Source organism: Vanessa tameamea, chromosome Z, assembly GCF_037043105.1.
Source record: "Vanessa tameamea isolate UH-Manoa-2023 chromosome Z, ilVanTame1 primary haplotype, whole genome shotgun sequence".
NCBI classification, from domain to species: Eukaryota; Metazoa; Arthropoda; class Insecta; order Lepidoptera; family Nymphalidae; genus Vanessa; species Vanessa tameamea.
This window is the reverse complement of record NC_087341.1, coordinates 11,484,987-11,507,890: the sequence shown is the minus strand read 5'-3', so window position 1 is coordinate 11,507,890 and position 22,904 is coordinate 11,484,987. Positions and strand designations below refer to the sequence as shown.

General features: G+C 31.1%; 1 protein-coding gene across 3 annotated transcripts; it reads right to left on the bottom strand.

The window, feature by feature from the left end:
- Positions 1–1,722: 1,722 nt before the first annotated feature.
- Positions 1,723–16,857, bottom strand: LOC113396439 (solute carrier family 15 member 1-like). Of its 3 annotated transcripts, XM_026634381.2 has the most exons (12): positions 16,771–16,857; positions 15,230–15,419; positions 15,073–15,155; positions 11,235–11,414; positions 9,144–9,380; positions 8,770–9,015; positions 8,356–8,459; positions 8,132–8,278; positions 6,295–6,538; positions 5,877–5,984; positions 3,949–4,095; positions 1,723–1,991 (listed from the first exon to the last, which is right to left on the bottom strand). In XM_026634381.2, exons 1-12 carry the CDS (start codon positions 16,843–16,845, stop codon positions 1,809–1,811), a joined length of 1,944 nt encoding a protein of 647 aa, XP_026490166.2. In that variant the 5' UTR covers positions 16,846–16,857; the 3' UTR covers positions 1,723–1,808. The 3 variants fall into 3 exon arrangements, with proteins under 3 accessions (XP_026490166.2, XP_064076380.1, XP_064076381.1); XM_064220310.1 differs by lacking the exon at positions 3,949–4,095; XM_064220311.1 differs by lacking the exons at positions 3,949–4,095; positions 5,877–5,984.
- Positions 16,858–22,904: the final 6,047 nt, after the last annotated feature.

Below are 22,904 nucleotides of genomic sequence, written 5' to 3'. Positions count from 1 at the left end.
TTGAATGGGATAGTTGTTTTTTTGTAAGATATTTTTTCCAGCAGAGTTATGGTACACTGCATTGTGTAAGACTACTGCATCTTTCGGAAGATGAGATTTAAGTCTATCCTTCAACCACCTAAAGTAATTTAATATACACGGTAACGTAGATTAAACTAGCAAAGTACACCGAGCCGTGTTCGACTCAAGACTAAAGATTGGATTGAGTTTCCCACCCCATGTTTTCCCCATGCAGAAAATAGTGGGCGCGTCTTCGTGGATTGAACGGAAAATAAATTCCTCCATCCATTCGTTTCCTTAAAATCTACGTTTTATTAAATTAAACGTCCTGACTGCTTAAACGGTTAACAATCTGTATATAATGTAATAAGTTATTAGGTAAAGTGAAATAAATTTGAATATAACATTTAAACATTTTTATACCACTAAAATTACTTCGGATAGTGTTATGAAATATTGCATATTAAATACGGTACTAATCAGTTGCATATACTCATATGTTGAGAAGATGTCTATCTGAAAAGAATTACAAATTAAGCTGCTTGAGTTTTGTACTAGGAAGGTTTCCTACTAAAAAATGAAAATCACTATTAGGTTTATATCAAAGCCAACGAACGGAGTAGCTCTGAATTAGTTATGAAATTTTATGCATAACTGCTTTCCTATTGAACGATTTTCATATTTATCATAAAACGGTAGATACTCCGCATTACAATTACTCTTTCTATTCACGTCACAATTAGTTTTATTATTTAGTTAGGCGAACAGGCAAATGGGCTACCTGATGGTAATAGGTCACAACCACCCATAGACATTGACGCTGTGAAAAATTTCAACCACTCCTTACATCGCCAATGCACCACAAACCTTGAAAACTGTAATGTTATGTCCCATGTGCCTGTAGATACACTGATTTCAATGGGAACACAACAGTACTAAGTATTGTTTTGCAGTAAAATATCTAATGAGTGGATGGTACCAGACGAACGACTCAGTTATTTAATTACAATTATTAGACGATTGATCAAACTTTAAGAACAAAGAGAGAACAGAAAAGGATATGTATGAAGTAGGTATTTAATATTGTTATCAAGTAGCGCCAGTGCTATGGAAGATGGAGTAATTAAGCAGTAATGCCAAATAAAGTAAATTTGTATAGAAAAAATATCACTCTGCCTAAATAATTTTAATTTGAGATTTAAATATCTTAAGAATTAAATTATCGAATTGTATCACCAAACAATACTCCCAACTAGGCATACTCACAGAAATCGGTTCGTAAAGGACAGGACTCAGTCTCAAGTGTTTCTCTCAAATTGTATTGTAAATTTGTAATAACTCCGCGTAATAGTCATTATTAAATCTATAGATACATATAATAAAATTAGAGTGTCTATTTGTAATATTGAAATAACCTCTTTCTACTAAATGCATATGTATTTTTACACGGTACATAAACCAAAATAACATTTTTTTCAATTTTTGTCTATCTGTCTGTTTGTTCCGGTTAATCTCCGGAAGGTCAGGACCGATTTTATCGGGACTTTCACTGGCAGATAACTGATGTAATAAGGTGTAACTTAGGCTACAACAATAAATGTTTTTGTCAAATTCAAACGCGCACGAAGTCCGAGCACTGCTAGTTTAAGTAATAAATTTAACATCTTCGCATCATCAATGAAAAATCCATAAAGGTACGTAACTAATCATTTATTAAGATGGAAAAGCTTAAATTATACAAATACAGTCATTTGGTAAAACATGCTATGCAATAACTAATTAAATTATTTAACAGGAAAAAGTATAAGTTAATCTTTAGCTAACGTAGTAGTTCTCCGGTCAGTGGTGCTCGGAGTACCGACGTGCACGACAGCATGCGCGGGCCAGGCCGAGGGTCTAGCGCGCTCCATGCGACCCAGACAGGACTCGGTGCTACCCGGTTCACTGTACGGACGACTTACAGATGTTTTCGCCGAATGAACCGATAGCACCTATAATAAAATAATTATAGAAAATGCTTAAAATCCAACCCTAATCCAAACCCGCCTGTATATTTTTAATAGAAAAACAAATACAAAAACAATTTAATCACATTAAATATTTAAGCTTATAAAGACACCGAATTATAATGGGATATTATTAAACCGCGGAATAAAATAAAATTATTGGCGGCTGTTAATGGGATAATTTATTACTAAACTGAGCGGCGTAAAATTATGTAATATTATGCGAAAAATTAACTGGCGAATCTAATTAATCACTAAAATAATTAAAACGCACTGCTGAAAAAGAACAGTAATTATTCTAAGCTAGCAATTTAATTTTAAGTGATCTAATTAAAATGGCGGAAATATCGAGTGGAATGTCTTATTAAATACGATATAAGCGATAATTATATCGGTTAAGTCATTATCATCATCGGCCAATCAGAATGTATTACTGGATATAGGCCTCTCTCAAAGTATCCGCCTTCCGTATTCGGTCGGGTCCCGCTCCCTTCCTCAGATCATCGGTCCACCTGGCCTGGTCCTACGCTGAGTTTTGCTGATCCGCGGTCTTTTGTTTAGGACTCGTCTGCTTCAACAGCCATCGATCTTTCAGTCTGCTAGTCTTGTAAACTATGTCCGTAATTCTAGGAAAACCTTATTTCTAATTTTAGCCTTCTAAATACTCCGAGCATAGCTTATATTCGCCCACTTATATTTCGGTAGGCATATGCAGTACTTTGACTACTTGAATTTAAATATATATTTGCTCGTTTAAATACTACTCTATTATGGTAGGTATATATTAAGTTACGTTTCTTTCGGTTATAACAAATAACAATTTATAAATATACATCAGATAAGCAAAATAATATATCCACCTTGAAGCAAATATGAGCGTTGACACTAAAACATTAAAGTCAACCAACATCAATAAGATCACCATCCACAACACACAAAGTAGTGAAACCGAACAAATTGTGTATAAGTCGGTAGATGAAGATAAAATAATTACATCTCTTTTGTTATTATTAACTCACTACTACCGACAACAGACTACTTTGCTAATATTAGAAATGTTACTACATACACATTAGCATTTCACTTTAAATTTGTATATAATTGTATAACGTCATCGGAAAAGACTAACCGTTTGAGACACAGACTCGGCCTAGTTGAGGCTCCTGAACTCATAGAATAAGTACATACTAATGTAATATTATTCATAAGTTATGATATTCGCTTGTACATTATTTGGTTATTGTTCTTTAATAAATAAATATATAAAAGATTAAATTCATAAAATTTTCAAATACCCTGCAAACTCAAAACGTTGAATTTCTAAGAATATATTTTACAGCTTTCGATGTATAATATTCGACGACATTTATATATTTCTGTGAAATACTTATGTTGACGACTTTCTGCAATCCTTTCGAACTACGAATACTTCAAACTCGGCACGAGGGATAGCTCGTTTGCTCTAGACAGCTCACTAAAGAATAGAGATTGTAGGTACTTAAATAAATATTATGATATTGTTTTACAATAAAAAGATATAAACATAACGTCGATATTAAAAAATAAATTACATATAAATTTTCATGTTTAAAATCGAATCACAAATTTGTATCATACCTATTATTATTAAATAATACTACTAGATATTACAGGCTATAGAATTATTTGCTATAAGTCATATGAAACACATTTCGATTACAGATGATATACTTCAATAGATACAGATGTTCAGTAGAATAGATCTTCGTCACGTAAAAGGCAGCATGGAAAGTAAATAGGGCGGATTTCGCTTTTGTCACGAATACAAACGACGCTCCCGTCTAAGTCTCGTTGTTGATTAAGATGCAAGTGCAACCCAGAAAAAATAGTGATGTTTACATTTCGCAACCGACACACTCGTAAATTAAATTAATACATCTTAGTTATTATAACATTTTCTAACCCTAGAATGTGTGTGGTGCAGTAATGGATGACTTTCTGAGGAGGACCCGTCTCCCTCTATTGTTCTTGAACAATAGCCTTCAGCCATCCGATAAAAAAGAAACATGGCGGCCATCAGCATACCAGCGTAAACAAAAAATTCTTTCGCCTATACGTACAAAAATACAATATGTTAAATTAATTGTTTTTTAATATTTCGTAAAAGTATAATATTCTACAGCAAAAACGTTAGTTAGTCTGGGAAGACACAAATTTGTTTGTAATAAATAAATTATCAAGTTACCATTTTCTGTTGTTATAGTTTTACGTTTATTTACACAATAAATTTAAATACTTTTTCAGTGATTTAACTTGACTCATATCGCTTTCATTTTACTAAAGCATTCTACATTATTGAAAAACGATGGCCTACAACCCGTTTTGGCGGGTTATGCAGTGGTTTGGGAATTGTTAAACAAAACAGTGGCTGTCCTAATCTTCATTGTAACCCCTCCTTGAGTGCTTTGCCTGAACTGATAAAATTCCTCTAGATTTAAGTTAACATTAGTCCTCTGACTATTGTTAACTTTTGTGGCAGGTAAAGGAATCCTGTCTGATTTCGACCCAATTTTAATGCATGCATTACATATTGAAAAGATTATTTTCTCAACATGTGTTGATTTGGTGATATTATATTATATTACAAGAAGGTTATTAGTTATGAAAATGAATGGTTCCAAGTATATATGTCCGATCACGCTCACGGCCGAAGTTTTCAATACCAACTTGATACGGATTTTATTAATTAACTTCAAATGAAAGATGATTTTCAAGAAATAACTTTATAGTAGAAGATCCGAACCAAAAACGACCTTCACCGAGCTGATAATTGAATGAAACATACTTTATAACAAATTTAGCATACTAGAAAATATGTCAAGAATGGGTTGTCTATGCATGCATCCATGTTGTCTTCCGAACAATTATATATATTTATTATTTCACATAGAAAATAAAACATTATAAAAACATAAATTGTATTTAAATTTGCTATTTAAGAGTGACGAGCTTGTTAGGATCCCAAGGATTCACCGCACCGGGTCCAATATGTGGCAGCATGAGAAACTTCGAGAATTTCCGGGAATTACCGTCAGATTTAGGTTTAATTTAATGTTACTAATGTATATATGAAAAATTTAAATTTAAAATTAATTTGTAATATTACGAAACAAAGCGCTTTTCACGTCTACTATTCGTTTTCTATCTTTTTCTAAGCTATGAAAAGGGTTTAGACTATTATTTAGGAAATGTCTTCGGGAATGTTACAATATATTAATCCGCGCTCTATCAGAATGCGATGGAACTCAATCGAAGAATATCGAAAATGTGAGTCCTCGAGCGAAGGAACGTTAGCAAAGGATTTCTGAATAACTATCCGACTCTGGCAAAGCCAAAAGAAGAAAAATGTTTTAGCGGATTATGTCTACGTAGTGTGTTATATACGTGTGTTAAGAGTGAATGACAGAACTATTTCGCGTGATTAACTTTTAAAAATTTTAATCTAGCTATTTTATAATCGTATGATAACTAATCTATAAAGTAATAATAACGGAGTCTCGTCTGATCGGATCCGGATTATATCTCACATGAATGTTTAATTTAATACGTAAAGCAAAATTTAATGTTTAGTAATGAAATCGATAAAAGATGGTTTTAATGCTTACCATTACTAAAGATAGGAATTTATAGGTCTTCACAAGAGATCAAAATAGAAATTTAGGAAACAAAAAACATCCCAATTCCGACGAGTGAACACATTTAATGTATTGTTTATTTATATATTTTTATATTACGATATAAAAATATATAAATAAATAATACATTAAATATAAGATAAAACAATCGAATGATGCTGAAGCATTGAGTAAATACAAAATTTAAAGTTTTTACCCTAGATTCGAATATCTTTGTTTGTGCTACAAGGATCACTATGAGATTTCCGATCGCTACAGACATGTACCATGCGGCAATCGTGATTGTCTTCATACTCTTAGGTGCCTGGAAATAAAATGTAATCGCTCAACAACCATATAACAAAAAAAAAATATTATTAATATAAAAACAATTTATAATTAATCTGTTAATAAACGCTTATTGCCTAATTGTTGGATACTTTCAAAATGTATATGTAAATAATAGTTATCTATATTCTTCAACTTGGTTTTATTGAACGTGCAATATTTTCACATCTTATATACGTTCATATACGTTTGCTTTAAATTAAAGACTGTCACATCGTCAAAAATATAAGATATATTCAATAATGCAAAGCAAACAAAATGATAGGCACCGCAATAAAAAAAATCACCTGAGTGAATGAAAACTCGAGCCCCGAGACGGCGAACATGATCTCTGCCATCGAAACGAGCAGATACTGCGGCACGATCCACGCCAGCTGCAGCTCGTTGGGTGGGTTGGGAGCGTGCAGCACCGCCGCGTCCAGCCGGTCCAGTCGCTCGCGCACGCACAGCACGTAGACGCCGCCCGCGCGCACGTCACCTTCGCCCGATCCTGATACCTGTCCATCAGCACTCGTAGCGCGCCATTCAAATCTAATAACATCATGCTGCTAGTATGAATATTCAAAAATAAACATACATACGTATACTGTAATTAGTTAGGCTCTAACGAGCGTTTGTTTTTACATAATATGACGCCACGTTTTTTATGTATATTATCTTGTATTCTGCAGAGAGTAATACACAAGCGTGCAAACGAGTAAATATTTTCTCCTCATATCAAGATTTAGCTTTTTATTTTGGCGCAAAGAGACTTCATGGAAACATTCTATTCATTAAAATCAAACGACTAACAACCGAAGAACCGTCAGTGAGGACTTTATCATAGAACCTTTTCATTTATTTATTAGTCGTTCCAGAGACATACATTAATATATTTAAATGATTTGTTAATTTTATGTATAATTACGAACTAGTGAAGATTATAAATATGCAGGTCTTAGCAGCAGTCGAACAAAACAAACGTAACTCTCATGCAGTAGATATATAGCAAAACAATATCTATTTCACTATGCCGACTTCCTATCACTCGAAAACTGTAGGAAAAAACACACTCACAAGTTTAAAAAAATATTATAATGATACAGATACGCATATAAAAACGAAATCAAAGCACTTCAGTGTTCTCAGTTTAATTCAAGTAACTGACGACATTCAGTACGAGACGTGATAATTGATCATAGCATATATAACTATGGCATTGCCGTTTAAATATGTGATAAGCTTTCAAGTATAATATTTACAGTAAACGGTGTAATATCAAAGTTAAATCCAACCGTGTCACTAGAAATTTCAAGTACTACTTGACAATACCACGAAATTTCTAAACACGTAGCTCCACGATTCACTAATATGATACCGAAGTTTATTAAACTAGTTATTGGCGCTGACTTTACACGTGGATAGTGAATTTTTAGCTGTTTGGTAATTTCTCTCAATAATAAGTTACAAACAAATATTATAAATTATAATACTATGTCGATACCTCTTTATCTGCTTAACGATTGATACATTATATTTTTTTTTTTTATAATAGTATACTTGCAAATACTTATCCAAATTGCAAAAGATAATTTTTATTTAGAGTAAAAGCTTAAAATTAACAATAAAATTGTATGAAATCCCATTTAGTAGTTATTCCTCTGCAAAAACAAACAAACATGACTTACATGCTTATAATATCAGCGTGAATATCAATATTATAAAAACGTATATGATCAAAGAAACTCCTGAACAACTCAAACGTTGCTATCACCTTATCTATCCGATACAGCTCATCCAAACTGGTCAAGCCGAAATGATAAAATAATTTATACAATTTTGTAAACACAGGTCAATAAACTTAAAAACTTATCTCGATTTTAAATTCAGTCTTTGTATTTATTTATTCTTATAGAAATTAGTCATTATAATAATATTTTTAAATAACGGTTATTGAAGTATATATAATCCTAGGGATCCAATGTTGAAAAGAACGTAAATAAACAACCAAGATGTTCTGCTAATTGGCACCGTCATTGAAGTCTACGTAATTGCATTACTTATTTATATAAAAACGAACGCTATTAATTATTATATAATATAATAATGTTCAGAGCAAATTCGAGTATAAAACAAATGACTCACTTTCCTGGCTGTAGGCACATGTAAGCGGACTCTCCGATATGATCGACTGGCGAGTTCGACACATAGTAAATATCATTCAATCTCTTCTCCGTTTCCACATTAATCGTCACGTTCTTGTTCGGTCCCGTGTTACCTATGTAAACAACCCTAGCAAAATTACATTAACTTATAATTATATAATTTCTTACGGAACCTTGACATTTAAAATTGAATAAAAATCATACTTCAACTTTGGTTTTCCCGTTAGCGATTTCACAAATGTTCCTGGATCCATAAAGTAAAGTGATACTTCATCGTCTGAGTTTTGTCCTATAATGATTGGCATAAACTGCAGACAATTCAATATAATTTATAAGATAAATTATATTATATATAAGATATAAATTTGGAAATAAATTATGGTGATCTTTTGTATACGTTGGAAATTAAAAAAAGGACAGAAACGCTTTAGTTGCCTTGATACTGGGCCATCATTTCTAGGTTGTGGAGACGCAACTTGCTGATATAAAACTGCTTAGACGGCTCTTAAGACACCAACTTTAAACGGTTAAAAATTATTCTTCCCTAGCCTTGCTGCCCCATCTCAAATTTCCACTGTGTACCTACATCATGATATTTATAGCTATATAAAAATTAACCATTCCAGCTACAGTTTTCAGATGCGTTCTGACGGTATATCGCTTCATAATTCTACCGGAGCAATCCCGGGGGCAGATCACGGTAACATCATACGTGCGGTGAGGTAAAGGGGACAGGAGCGCTGTGCCGCGTGCGTCCACTCGCGCTGAGCCCTCGCCGCTTACCGATAATTCCACCGGACATCCTAATGTATTCAGTGCTACGAGACCGGTCTGTTCATGCCCCGGCGGTTGTAAAGTCGAACGCTAGCGACATAAAACATCTAAATAATTCCGTCTTCACTGAATATATAAAATATAAATGTTATAATTTAAACTAAATTAATAGTCTGCTTTACTACGTTCCAATTATATTTATGAGTAGATATAGGTACCTCTATACTTATCTGGAGTATACCAGCGCAAACAAAAGACATTGCGGCTAAAATCCCGCCCGCAAACATTTTATGTAGCGGAGAGAGATCAGGTAAGAGTGGCCAAGCGCCGCCGGGACACATAGGAATCATTAATAGCACCATTGCAGGGTTCATCACTTGAAGCTGATCGGGCATCAATGTTACGCCAAATACTTCGCTTCGCAATCTAGACGCTTGAAAGGTCCAACGAGATCCCTGGTATTAAAATTAGTAAATAGTCTTCGCAATGATCCGTAAAAAATCGGTACAGAGGAACGCTTATAGAATTTTATGTATGTAGATTTATTATTATCTATATTGATGAGTAGATGCACATTTTTTATTTACTTATGACACGCTACTAGATCAGCTATAATAATGAAAACCACTTGACATTTTAATTAAACATTGGGTATTGGACAATAGCCTTAATTAACATGTTGTATTTAAATTTACAAGTAAGAAAGATCTGTAATTTAGCGTTACGGTTATGGAAGCGAGACCTTAACGTGGTCATTTAACTATTTATAATAATATTGCAGAAGACTTTGTTATTTTAAATTGGTTCTTCTTTTTCTTAAATTTAAACAAATTTTGCATATAAGATTTTATTACTACATAACAGTTAAGGCCACCTTTCCTTTTGAAAAGAAAAGTTTATTCCACCACGCTGATCCAGTGTGGGTTGATAACCACGTGGCAAATTCGCATCCGATATTTGCAGGTGTCCACGTGGTATTTTCTTTCACCGCTGAGCACAAGATGAACTAAATAACACATGAAGTACATGAAAGAGGCGCTTGTCTGTATTTGAATCCGCAATCTTCAGCTTCTAACTCCTTTTTTATTTGGCTGGAAAAATGTCTTTCGCGTTTCCTCCACGTGAAAGTATGGAGGGGAGGGTTAAAGTGGGGGGTAAGTGAGACTCGCCGGTGCCCAGGACGCCGAGTGCGCCCAGGTACACCGGAATACCCACTAAAAGACCAACGGTACCCTCTCCGTCTCTTCGGTGGGTGCCACGGAATCGATTTTGCATGCAACCGTGAAGGCTTCTAACCGCAGGGCCAAGCCGACTATTTTAATTATTTTCTGAATGAAATGAACCTCCGCGTAAACAACACGATAATAGTGAATAAGTTTAAATAGCGTATTCACAGCTGACAAAATGAATTTAAAAATACTTTCATCGTGATGTTGATTAGCGCTGACCTAGTACACTAAGCAACTTTAAACGGCTTAACTTGTATATACATTCGGTTCTCTGGTGCAAAAAAATCAATGTACAATATCGAACTAGGCCCAATTTAAACTATATTCACAATAAAATTGAAAATGTTTTCGTTTTATGGAACTGACGAATAAATAAATAAATCTTTCTATCCATTTAAAAACACGACTTTACGCTACAATATAAACTAACTAAATAAGGAAAATATTAACAGTCAAGTGTAAGCTGATGTCTGTTTAGGCATAGAGCTATATTGCAGATCAACACGTAAATAAAAAAAAACCCGATGCTAAAATTACTTTTGGTACTTAGAATTTGAACAGATGTCAATTGCTTTATTAAAACATAATTAAGACTTTATATATTGATGATTATTTAGATACATAATATATTGCTGGTATTAGAATTAAATAAATACTGTTTTAGTACAAATTTTAAATGATTTGGCTAATGATAAATGTGGCGGTTTGCATTTAATTTAAAAATGTAAAACCAGTCAGGCCGAATAATTCTTGTTTCAAATATTTTATAGTTTTTATTATTCAATTACTATTTTGTCTACTACAACTAACTATTTATTATAAAACAATTAAATTAAACCAAATTAATTAATTATTATTAAAGAAAAACTTTCAAATATTGTACTTGTAGCTAAATTTTGTATTAAAATATTTTTATATGTAAGTATTTGACAATGAATACTCCTGTGTACAACTGTATAGTTCAAAATTATAAAATGAAACAGTAAAAAATCAATTCTTCCAATTTTAACGCGCGTTTTGATTAAAAATAATGTATATTATATGTCATGTTACATGAGTATCAAAATAATAAGGACAAACCTGTTGATCAAATAGCGACCAAAAAATCGGCACCGGGAGGTAGAGGTATAATATTGAGCAGACGACTTTCATATCGGAAACTAATTTCTCTCCATATTTCTCGATTGAGTAATCGAGCCAATGTCCACGGGGAGGGCCATCGATATTTTTATTGTACCGTATTCTCTTCTTAATTGCATACTAAAAAATAAAATCGTATACAAAAACGTAGAGCAGCCTTAACAGCATAATAACTACTTATAAAAAAAGTGTAACAACATAGAAATGAGAAAATGATTGTAACTATTTTCGTTCTATTGATATGATGAATGTGCCTGAGTACCCTTTATGTGATGTAGTTGGGTCATCAATTATACGAAGAACACGATTTATGATGTTCGAAATATATCAATAAATTTTTTAAACTTTCTATTCAAATTCGTAAAAATCAATATATTTCTGAAAGGCCATTTAAGATTAGACGCTGCAGGCAATATAAGCCAATGCATTGCCTAGTATGCAACCTGTGATATTTTGCTTTGTGACGCTATGTCTGTTTTGATTATTAGGTGATCTATTAGTGAGTCGTAAAATTTGTGTTTTTTTTCCTACTTGTATAGAACATGTAAACGAGTAAAGTTATTCGTTAGAACAATCTGGTTTCAAGTAGTTATCAACATAATATATAAAATGGCTCCATAAACGCACAAAAAACCTTGGTACGTTTTCTGCAAATAGTTTTTCATTATTCCAACCGTCCACCGAGAAAAACTTAATCATAGGTACTTATCAGTAAACTATACAGTATAACTATGATGAACCAACGGTTATTATCAATGACAAAGGATATTGAAGATTAAATGTTTGCATTCTGACAATTTCATATTATATTCAGTACAAACGAAAACCATTTAAAAATATCAAGTTATAATATGTAAAAAAACATAATATAATGTTGTATTGTGTGTCCAAATTGAATTATGTAACGGATTTTGCATTAAATAATTCAATTTGGAATTCATTTGTTACATTATTTACAATTAATCTATATTAACAATGATAAGGTTATTTAAAAATAGCATTGATTCGTACATGTGATGTGAAAATAGGTTCTATATTTTTATAACTAACTATACAAATTGAAGAATTAAGTTTTTTTTCTATTTATAACTTAAATTGGTAATTAATATGTGTACGGGTAGCAAAATCACACATGGGAAGGAATGTCGATAAATGTTCAAAAGAGACTTGAGACTAAAATTGTTTAAAATGAAAACTGGATCAGTACATTTTTTAAAAATACTTTTGTCAACCACCAAACAAAACTGGCGAAAAAAAATCTGCATCATTGCACTAATACGTTTATAAATGCATCAGAATTCTACGAGTATACCCACACACTCTTAGCATTCATACCTATGTGTCACATTTTTGTTTATTTTTTTTTTATATTTAGAAAGACTGGTGAGGAATGCTGCTTCCTAGTGTGTGTGATTAAATTAAGAAAATTGGAAAACATGTTAATGCATTGCAAATGATATGATCTTAATTAGAATATTCTTAGTGCCTGATTATGCCACGGCACGACCTTCAAATCGGAACCAAGCAATACGGAGTATTGATGTTTGGCGGTATTATTAAAAATAAATTGTATCTACCCAGAAATCTTTACTATAGGGTAAATGAAATTCCTAATTTAAAATTCAGACAGAAGAATCTGTAAATTCTTACAGATAATAAGCGATTATTGGGCAGTATCGTGCCTTATTGAAGGAAATAAAAATAATATATCTTAAATGTTCGTCAAGACCGACCCTTAGTAACTAGAAATGCGTTTTATCCGAAGTCACCTCCACATGCTACGACGGAAAACAATATCCGAAGGCATTTCATGTCCTGTTTCACGACGTGCAATTTAATGAAATACTGACGTGAAGTCTGGAACTAACTTGTTGGGGAGTAAATTTGGCTTGTATTATATTTATTATGTTTTTAGATATATAAAATAACTAATGTAATTTCAGTAGTTCGGGATGGCAAAATAAAATTATGTTTTTTACAATGATGCTCCAATCTCTCTATATGTCTTTTCAATCCCTCACAATCATCCAATTGTTTTCCTTATGACAGCTCAATCATTTTTAAAATAAGAAATAGTGTTACATGCCTGTATTAAATGTTATCCCATAAAATAATATTAACTAAAGGTGTACAAATTATTGATCAATTAATTACAATAATAATTGTATATATTTATAATATCCTATGACGTAGCTCCGTATGGAGGCTAGGGCTAGTCTCGTAACACTAATTAATAAATACCTATTGAAATTTTTAATTGGTGAATCCTGAAAGAATTTAAAAGTCCAAGGATATCTCTAATTTCATTATAACAACAAAATACAAAATAGCGACGAACCTTGCCATAAAAAGGTAAGTTATTTAAGTTAAAAAATCAAAAATCTTTGACACATAAAACTTTTTTATACCCGTAACGAATTTTCATACAGAATATAATTAAAACTTCTAAAAAAAATTTAGTATAAATACTATTTTTCATAGCGAATAATTCGGTTTCACTAAGGTTCGTTCAACTATTGATGCTGAAATGGCAACACTTAGATATGTATAACATATTCTGTGATTTATCTGAAGCAATTGATTGTGTCGTGCTCGAAACGCTTTTGTACAAGCTAAAAATTAACGGTGTCAACGGTTAAGCTCTTCATTGGAAACAAAGAAATTATAAGGTACCTATCTATTATTGGAATAAAGTGTTCTGGATCTGTACTAAAAATATATATTTTCCACAAGTATCAATTTTGGGTCCTTTTTTTATTTTTGTTATATATAAATGATTGTCCTTTTTATGTAAATTGTAGTGGTATGGTTAGTTATATTGTATTGTTTGCTAATATATTTCATTAATTTTGGGTTTGCGAATTGAAAGATCAAGAATCAAGCTAATTATAACGATGTAACAATACATTAACACTGATACAAAGTTGGTTTTCCAAAAATAAAATATTTCTAAATGCCAAAAAGACTAATGTAAAAATCCCAATGGTTACTATATTTGGGAATCACTCTAGACTCAAGACGACAGTGTATTCCTCGTTTATGGTTTCCTCCACTGCATTCGCCGGTAGAAAATTTAGGCAACTAACTCTAAGGTTTATCATTATGTATATGTGTTATTACTGCTCGTATTAACATCAGTTAGTTGTCTAAATTAGTATAATTTGCTTATTTGTATACTAGTATTATGCCTTAAGGTAATTTCACTTTTTTATTTCTTTTCCTTCTCGAATAGTATATTTTGATTTAGAAACGAGGAATAAAGGTAAATTATACCTCGTTTATAAATGCTAGTTTCCGACTTCGCAAAGTCAATACAGGATGTATCCTGGCGCACGGCCTTCGTTTCTATGATAAGACGTCTATTTTTACACATGACCTATTAATAAATTTAAATCTCATGTTGAAAAAACGATGCCTACTTGAATAAAGAATATTTTGTGTTTGATTTGATTTAATCTATGATACCCCTGATGTGTTCGCGATATTAAATATATAATCGATATAATGCAAGATATCTCGGTTTGTAAACAAAATGCAATATAAAAATGCCTTTTCCATGCACCCGATGTTGATCTATTTATATTTAATTTGTTCATCCGATTTATGTATGTATCTATACATATCTCTAACTTGCGCTAAGTTTACCGCTCCGTGCCCGTCGCTGTGGCGCTTACTAAGTCTGTGATAACATATTTGCATTAGAGATTTAGGATTATTGTAAAACGAGGAACACGGCTGTAAATGATGAATATAAAACTAAATTTAGGTATTGACTTACCCATGCGCATAAAACAAACTTTAATGTAATGTTGTCACGTGGCTGCTTAATTTTGTACCACGGTTTTCCCATAACAAATATGACTACAACAGAGATATTAGTTAATGGAAGATGAAATTATGTAATGATTTTTGTGCTATAGTTTAAACTGACTGACCGATTGAAATAAGCACAAGAATCGCAGGAAAACCAAAGCCAAGTGCGTAGCAGGCGTCATCACCAAAACACATGATGCCTCTGCGAAGAGCTGGCGTTACAATCATTCCCATAAATCCTCCGAAATTTACCGTACAATAGAATGTTGAAAAGAATTTTTGTAACTGCTGACTGTCTTCTGGCAAACGAAACTATAAATTAGAAAAACAAATACTTATATAGTAAAGTAGCAGCCCTTTAATGTCCCTATTCCGGGCTAAAGCCTACTGCATTTTTGAGCAGGCGTGGAGCTTAATTTGCCACACTGTTCCAATCCCTGTTGGTGCATACAGATATAGCAGATTTTAGTCAAAAAAATATTTTCATTTTGAGCACGCGTCGAGCGTCGAGCACGAGATATATATATACATATTTTGTATGCGGAGTGGCACTACCACTTTTAAAAGTATTAGAGAATTATTATAAACGCCAATTAAGTACAAAAAAAATAATTGGTGTTCGAACCCGCAGTCTTCGGCTAACATCATAATCATGCAATCATTATAATCATGATTAGAAAATGTAAGTTATAATAACAAAGAAAAAAAAAGTATTTTTTTTTTATTAATTTCTTTTTTGTTTTGAATATATATTTCCGTCCCAAATAGAGGACTACAGTTTATTGTTGTTTATAATTATTCTAGTTTATAACTTTAAAAAAAGGTAAATATTCAATTTGGTAATATCGAGATTTGTATTTTTTTATTAGTCTCACAAAAATATACCTTCATGAAATCCTTTTTTCAATTTTTATAAACTATGTAATTGCAACACTTGTGATATCGATTTGTATTTAAAATAAATTGCTTTTAAATAGAAAGTATGTGTTTTTGGGAAAATAATGAATTCCGATCACTATCGTTGGAGTGTAGTGTACAAATACTAGCATTAAAACTTCAGTTGTTTATCAAACAATCAAATTATATTGAAATGACAGTTTTTGCCTATCTGACTCCGACTCGTGTTTTAGGTCACGTGATATACAGACTAAAAATTACGACTTTTAATTTCAATATAATAAATTGGTAATGCGCTTTTATGACTCAAAATCAAATCAATATTTAAGTATATTTCTACATATATTTTAATTTTTATCAAATTTCATAATTTATTTTTCACTACCAAAAATATAGGGTATTTTCGGTATATCTCATCATTCATAATCATTCGGTGTATCTACTAAAACGTATAGCTCCATCTACTGATACTTTAGCAAATTACGCTGAATACATTTTTTATTAGTTCTTCCTGTATAAACATATCTAGCCGATTTTATTTTATTAATTAACCTATCGATACTCAAGACACACTTTCGACACTCAATTTATTTTTAAAGTATATTTTAATGTGAATATCATTGTCTTTTTTAGCAGCGTCATCTAGTTCACTTGCACTGAACTGATACAACTTCATTCTCTTACTAAGTCACAAAATGACTCGCATAGTACTTAATTTATTTTTAATAAATATGTATGAACTAACAGGTATTAAGTATATCATTACCTGATCACCTCCAAAGGCAGCTACGCAGGGCTTGATACCACCTGTTCCTGTCGCTATCAACGCCAAACCAATCATCGATGTATAACTACAAATTTAGCATACATTTCCTTTAGTAAGTATCATAAATTAAAACACTAGTTCATTACAATTAATTTTACGTAATTAATAAATTAATATAAATTAAATACGAGGCAAGTTCCAAAAGTCCTCAAAATGAAGCGGAAATGTTAGGGGCAGCATAGTACTTGGTATTATAGTCACTAAAAACTTATTAAATGAATGTACACATAATTATATACATGGTTACTGGTAATTCGACGTATTTATTTTAAAAAAGTAACAATTTAAATCTCATTTTTTCTTCTGGTTTATTAAAACCATTAAACAGTAGTTATTTATCAATATTAAAACAATAATTATCGGTCCAAATTTAAAAATGCGAAACGGAAAATGATATCTTTTTAATATATTTTTGATTTTCTTTTCCACAAAAATGCCTTAAAACAAAAAAAAAACCGTTACGAAAATGGTCTTGCAGATCATTTCAAAAACATTACCGTTTTCTTAGCTCTCCAAAAATGTATAACAACTAGAAACTTATTTCAAAGCAACGGGAAAAAAATAACCACTAAAGACGCTGGTGGAAATTCGTATTCGAACAAAACTTAAATTCGGTCTTTGAATGTCTGAATGAAAGCCATACATTTATAGAATATTATTACATAAACTTCCTGTCTTATTCACAATATTTTAATATCACACGTACGTAAAAAAATCAAATCTGAATCGCACCCTGTGACGAATTCTGTTTTTAGGGATAATAACTTGTTATTAATTCATATATAGTTATTGAATTGAATTAAATTACACTTTACGTACATCTCTAATATAAATTTAAAATTAATTATATAAATAACTTACGTTTGAGGAAGCATTAATGGTGGAATCGCAGAACAACATAACAAAATCGTTCCAATAAAATAAATAATTGAAAAGTACAAAATCACCCTGAAAAGAAGCAAGAGTCTGTAGAATAATATTTTAAAATTCATAGCCCCGTTGAATTATATACACGTTAAATAATAAATTGAAGTGTATTTAATTAAATACATATTTAAATTGGTGGAAAAAGATAATTGCTGAGTGTCTTGCCGGTTCTTCTAGGTCTCTACCTAGAAATATTTTATATTCTGAAACAGTGGTAGCTTTAAACCTACTGACAATTCGTGTAGTGCTTTTATGAACCTAATTAAAGTATTTTGGTCCTAATTTTTTATTAGGTACACTTTACCTATTATTGTCTACTACATGGGGAAGTGGGAACAAACTAATTGTGTTGAAATGATGATCTTTTATATTCATTCAGTATAGCCGTCAAAACAAAATTTAGTTTTCAACAACGTTTATTTTGTTTTTACAGTAACTTATTCCCAATTAGTAAATAAATAAAGTAGAAATTATAAGTAAACTTGAGAAAACTCACCGATATCTTCCTATAAAATTATCCGCTAGAATAGCTCCAAATAAAGGCATACTATAACACATCATGATGAAGATGTGGTAGACAACAGTAGCCGCATTCTCGTGTAGGCATAGTACGTTGCGCAAGTACAATGATAATATCGCTAAAAAGAATTAACTATATAGTTCATTCTTTTTTTAAGCATTTTCTAGATACGAAACACCGGACTATTGATATGAGGCCAGACTAAACCTACAAATAGAATATTCTAGGGGTATGCCCAATTAATTCATAAGATAAGGGATAGGTAGGTAGATAAGTAAGCTTTTAAATTCGATTAAATTGCTGACAATACACATTAAACAACCATTACGAAAATCATTGAAAATCAACACACATTGAAAACAAAGTCTTAAGAGTCGAAATAGGTTTTGTAATTACAATAGCAACCAAGTAGCATAATATTATCAAATACTAAAAACTTTAAATGGTAATATATAGCAAACAAAAAAGTAACAGGTGGCGGCGGGAACGCTAAATATTGGCATTTGGCACTCATCGCCGCAAATGGTCAACAGGTATTGACCTAAATCTATCTGTATATTTTAGAGTACGCCAAAGGGTTGCAAGTAGGTAGGATCTGTGTCGAGAGCCTTATTATGATGAATACAGTATTATAGAGTAACTAGTTGCTCCGCGCGGTGTCACCCGCGTAAAATGTTCCTGCTCTGACGAACGCGCTAGAGTGCTTGCCGAGTTTGAACCCACAACCTTTATTTAAGAACTTGTACTTTCCGTTGGGTCATTTCGGCAATTATATGAAGAAAAATAAAAATAAATAAAATTTTATTTCTAGAGCTTTGGGGTAAAATAATACCGATCGAATTTCCGACTGATTCCGACCGAGCACCTTTATATTGATTTTTTTCTCCATTTATACGATCAATACGATCTTATACCATTGTCAATCTTGCCCTTAGAAGGAAATACCCTATACATTTAGTTTGAAACATACACCTCCTACAGTCACAATTGAAAAAATATTATTAGTGTTCTTTTAAAATAATAATTAATTTAACTTACTTCTTAATCCACAAAAAGAAAAACGTTCGCAAAATTCTGTTGCAATTATACAAAATATTGAAGTTGGACGGCTATGCATTATACAAAATTTTATTTAAAACAAAATTAGAATAAATCTAATTAAATAAAATATTAATATGGAACGCTTAGAAGATCAATAAAATATAACATTCTAGTCATTATTGATGTGAAAATATAATGTCAAAATATTGTTATGATATGTCATAGATAAAAGAATATACGAAACATCGTTTGTTTTTGTTTATTGCGTAAGGAGTTTAACTCAGTTTATGTATGAATTATTAAAATAAAGCTCTTTTGTTCCAGACACATTTCTATGTATCTTATACTTTATTGTCGATGGCTGTTATTTCACTCATACTGAAAACGAAAACCATTTAAATAAGAAAATAGACATGATACTTAATCATATTTATTTAGGAAGAAAAAACATTTAATTAACACAACTGTTAAATCAAATATATATATATGTACTTGTCTATTACATTCTAAGAATTAACATTTAGTTACATTCATTATTTTTTATATCGTATACGGATAATTAATTTAAATTGAAATTGAAATTGAAATTGAAATTAACTCACCTACTCTTCTCATTTAATATCCGATATATACATATACGTATATAAAAAATACAAAGAAAATTATAAAAAAAATATTATAATAAATACATATTTCCCATTCCAATCGAAGAATTAAGATAATCAATTTTATATTTCACGCATTCTATGCAATTTTCGAATAGATCAACTATATTGCGCACAGTAGTTACCGATTTTTATATGTGTATTTTTACAATACTAATAAACATATCCTAATTATTTAACATCCAAAGTTCAGATATGTTGCGTAAATAATATCATAGCTTAGTCAAGGTCTCGCAATGTACCAATGAGCAACAACTCGTCTAAGATTTTTTATTTGTATTTTCGCGTTTAGTGCTTGGAATAGGCTATATATAACATTGTATAGTACCCATCCGATGCCGGGACGTAGCGTAAGTTAATATAATCATAAATATTTTACAACAAAAATATTTTATCACCAAATTATATTTTCAAATATAAATCAGAATAAGTGAAAGGTTATAAATATTTAATTCATATGTTAGATATTAAATATCTCATACAAAGTATTACCGTATGCATATATGTTATAGTCACCACACTATCAATTTAATTGCATAAACTAAATGAAATTTAAACAATTTTTTGATTTTTTTTAACCTATTATGTGTATAACATCATAAGCCACAACCTTCCGATTTAAACCCCACTTTAATTCTAAACAGTTCAGCCTTTCCTTTTCGAATATACACATGTATAATTTTGAATAATTGACAATCATAATAACAGCGTTGGGTGGACATACGCCGATTAAAACAAGTAAATGTTTCTTCAATAACAATTAATAACAAAAATTGGAAACGTCTGTCCATTTCGCATTCACAACAAAATGTCAACGTAATAAATTTTCCATAACCTTCATTAAATATAATACAAATAATAACATTTAATTATATATAACGTACTCAAATTATTATGACAAAATAACAGACTAAAAACACGGCAAGTACTGACATGCCTTAGGCATAGTTGATAGTGCCTGACAAAACATTAGTTACTTGATTACATCTAATATCGATTATAGACACCTATATAAAGATTCCGAAAATACGACATATATGATTATAGTGCACAGATATATATATATTGAGGGGTTTTGATAGGTAACACGAGTTTATTCAGTTCGCGTGCCTTACATTTTCATACGCAACCTGTTCTCCGTCAGTTTCGTATTAAAGGCGTCACACGCCAGGCGCCAAAAAACTGAGAATTTTAGTTTTTTTGACTTAAAAGTTTTTGTTATAAAAAAATACCTTATATTTTTTTTATTTTTCCAATAGATTTCTTGTCACTTCGATTTAGGTAATTGGGTATGCTAGTGGATCGCGCTTGATGCTTGATAGTGATCGCGGCTTTGACTCGACTCTCTCAGTACAGATGCTCTTAACATTGACCTCTATATAATGTTAATAAATAGTGTTTTACACTAAATTGATAATTATGGAATATCGTCTATACCAACTGTAATTGATATCGAAGCCGAAGCACGAATCACGCCATATTATTGTAAGAAATTGTTGGTATTTTCATGGAAAATAAAGTACTTTTTAAATCAATAGGCAACGTTATACCTGTTCAAGTTAGCTTGATCTTTTTGACAGACGGGCTAGTGATGAGAAACAGAAAATATAACAGTCGATGGAAGGATGAAATGCGTAATTCAAATTAGAATTACATTTTTTTTTAACTTATCTTTCTAAAAAGAGTTATACCAGCTAAAGAGACCCCAACCACTAGCCAAAGAGAACCCTACCAAAAGGACCCCCGTTCGTAACAATAACTTAATAAGGATTTTTGTAATCGATATTTGTAGCAGTTACTGCCTGTTATTCGCATCCCTACCGTCCGACCGATGTAACATTGTACAAGCGTCTATTATTTTCAGTGTTTCTATTTAAATTTTACTTTTAAGCAATAATATATAATAGAAAAGTCTTAAAATTTACGGATAACGCTTGAATCTTTAGAATTTTTTGTGTTTTCTTTATTATTTTATTATATGTATTTTCTTAAACATTTTTACAATTTTTAAAATCATTAAATTAAGAAAATAATATGTTCGTCATTCTAAAGTTATGTCGATCAGAATAATTTGCATCTGTCAAAAAGATCAAGCTGTCTTGTACAGGGTATAAATACAAAGGTATTCAAACTGACGCATTTCCATTATCTATATCTTTACATATATATCTGTCATATAATGCTACAATTATTATAATATTATTATTAATTTGATTATATTATTACTATTACTAAAAAATTGTGCAACGTAACATATTTAAATTTCTCGTTTGGCTGCTAGTCATCATCAGATTTTAATATGCTAAGTAAAAGTAATAAACTACTGGTGTTATTTTTAGACCACAGTAGCATAACGATTTAAATGAAGATGTTTTAATATGTCATAAAATAGATAAAAAAAATATCGTTGTTTCTTTTAAATTATATAAAATTAAATCAAAACTGCTCTGTAAATAAATATCAAAGTAAGCCAACTTACAACTATTACATAAAAACATCGAATACTTAAGTTTTACGTGTAGTTAAGTATTGAGAACTTTATTTATTTATTATTACCCGTCTCGTTCTCAAATGCCGGGTACTCACAAATTAACAATAATTTAACTTAAAAATAAAAGTGAGTCTGAAGTACTATTATGTCAAAATTAATATCACCAATATTAGTTTTACTCGTCCAATTCCAACATTTCTATGTTGTATGTTGTGAAAATGAAGCTAAATTTTATATAAGTAAATAATTTGTAATCCTTGTACTGATTACTGCGGAAAACACTGATGAAAAAGAAATATACAATAATATTTTGGTGAAGATAATATTTTCCTAAACCTTTAAAGACTTTTAATCTCAGAAGATAAATAACAGAAAGTTACTAAAGGAAATTTTGTTTCGAAGGCAATAAACCTTTGTTAAAAATGTTTAG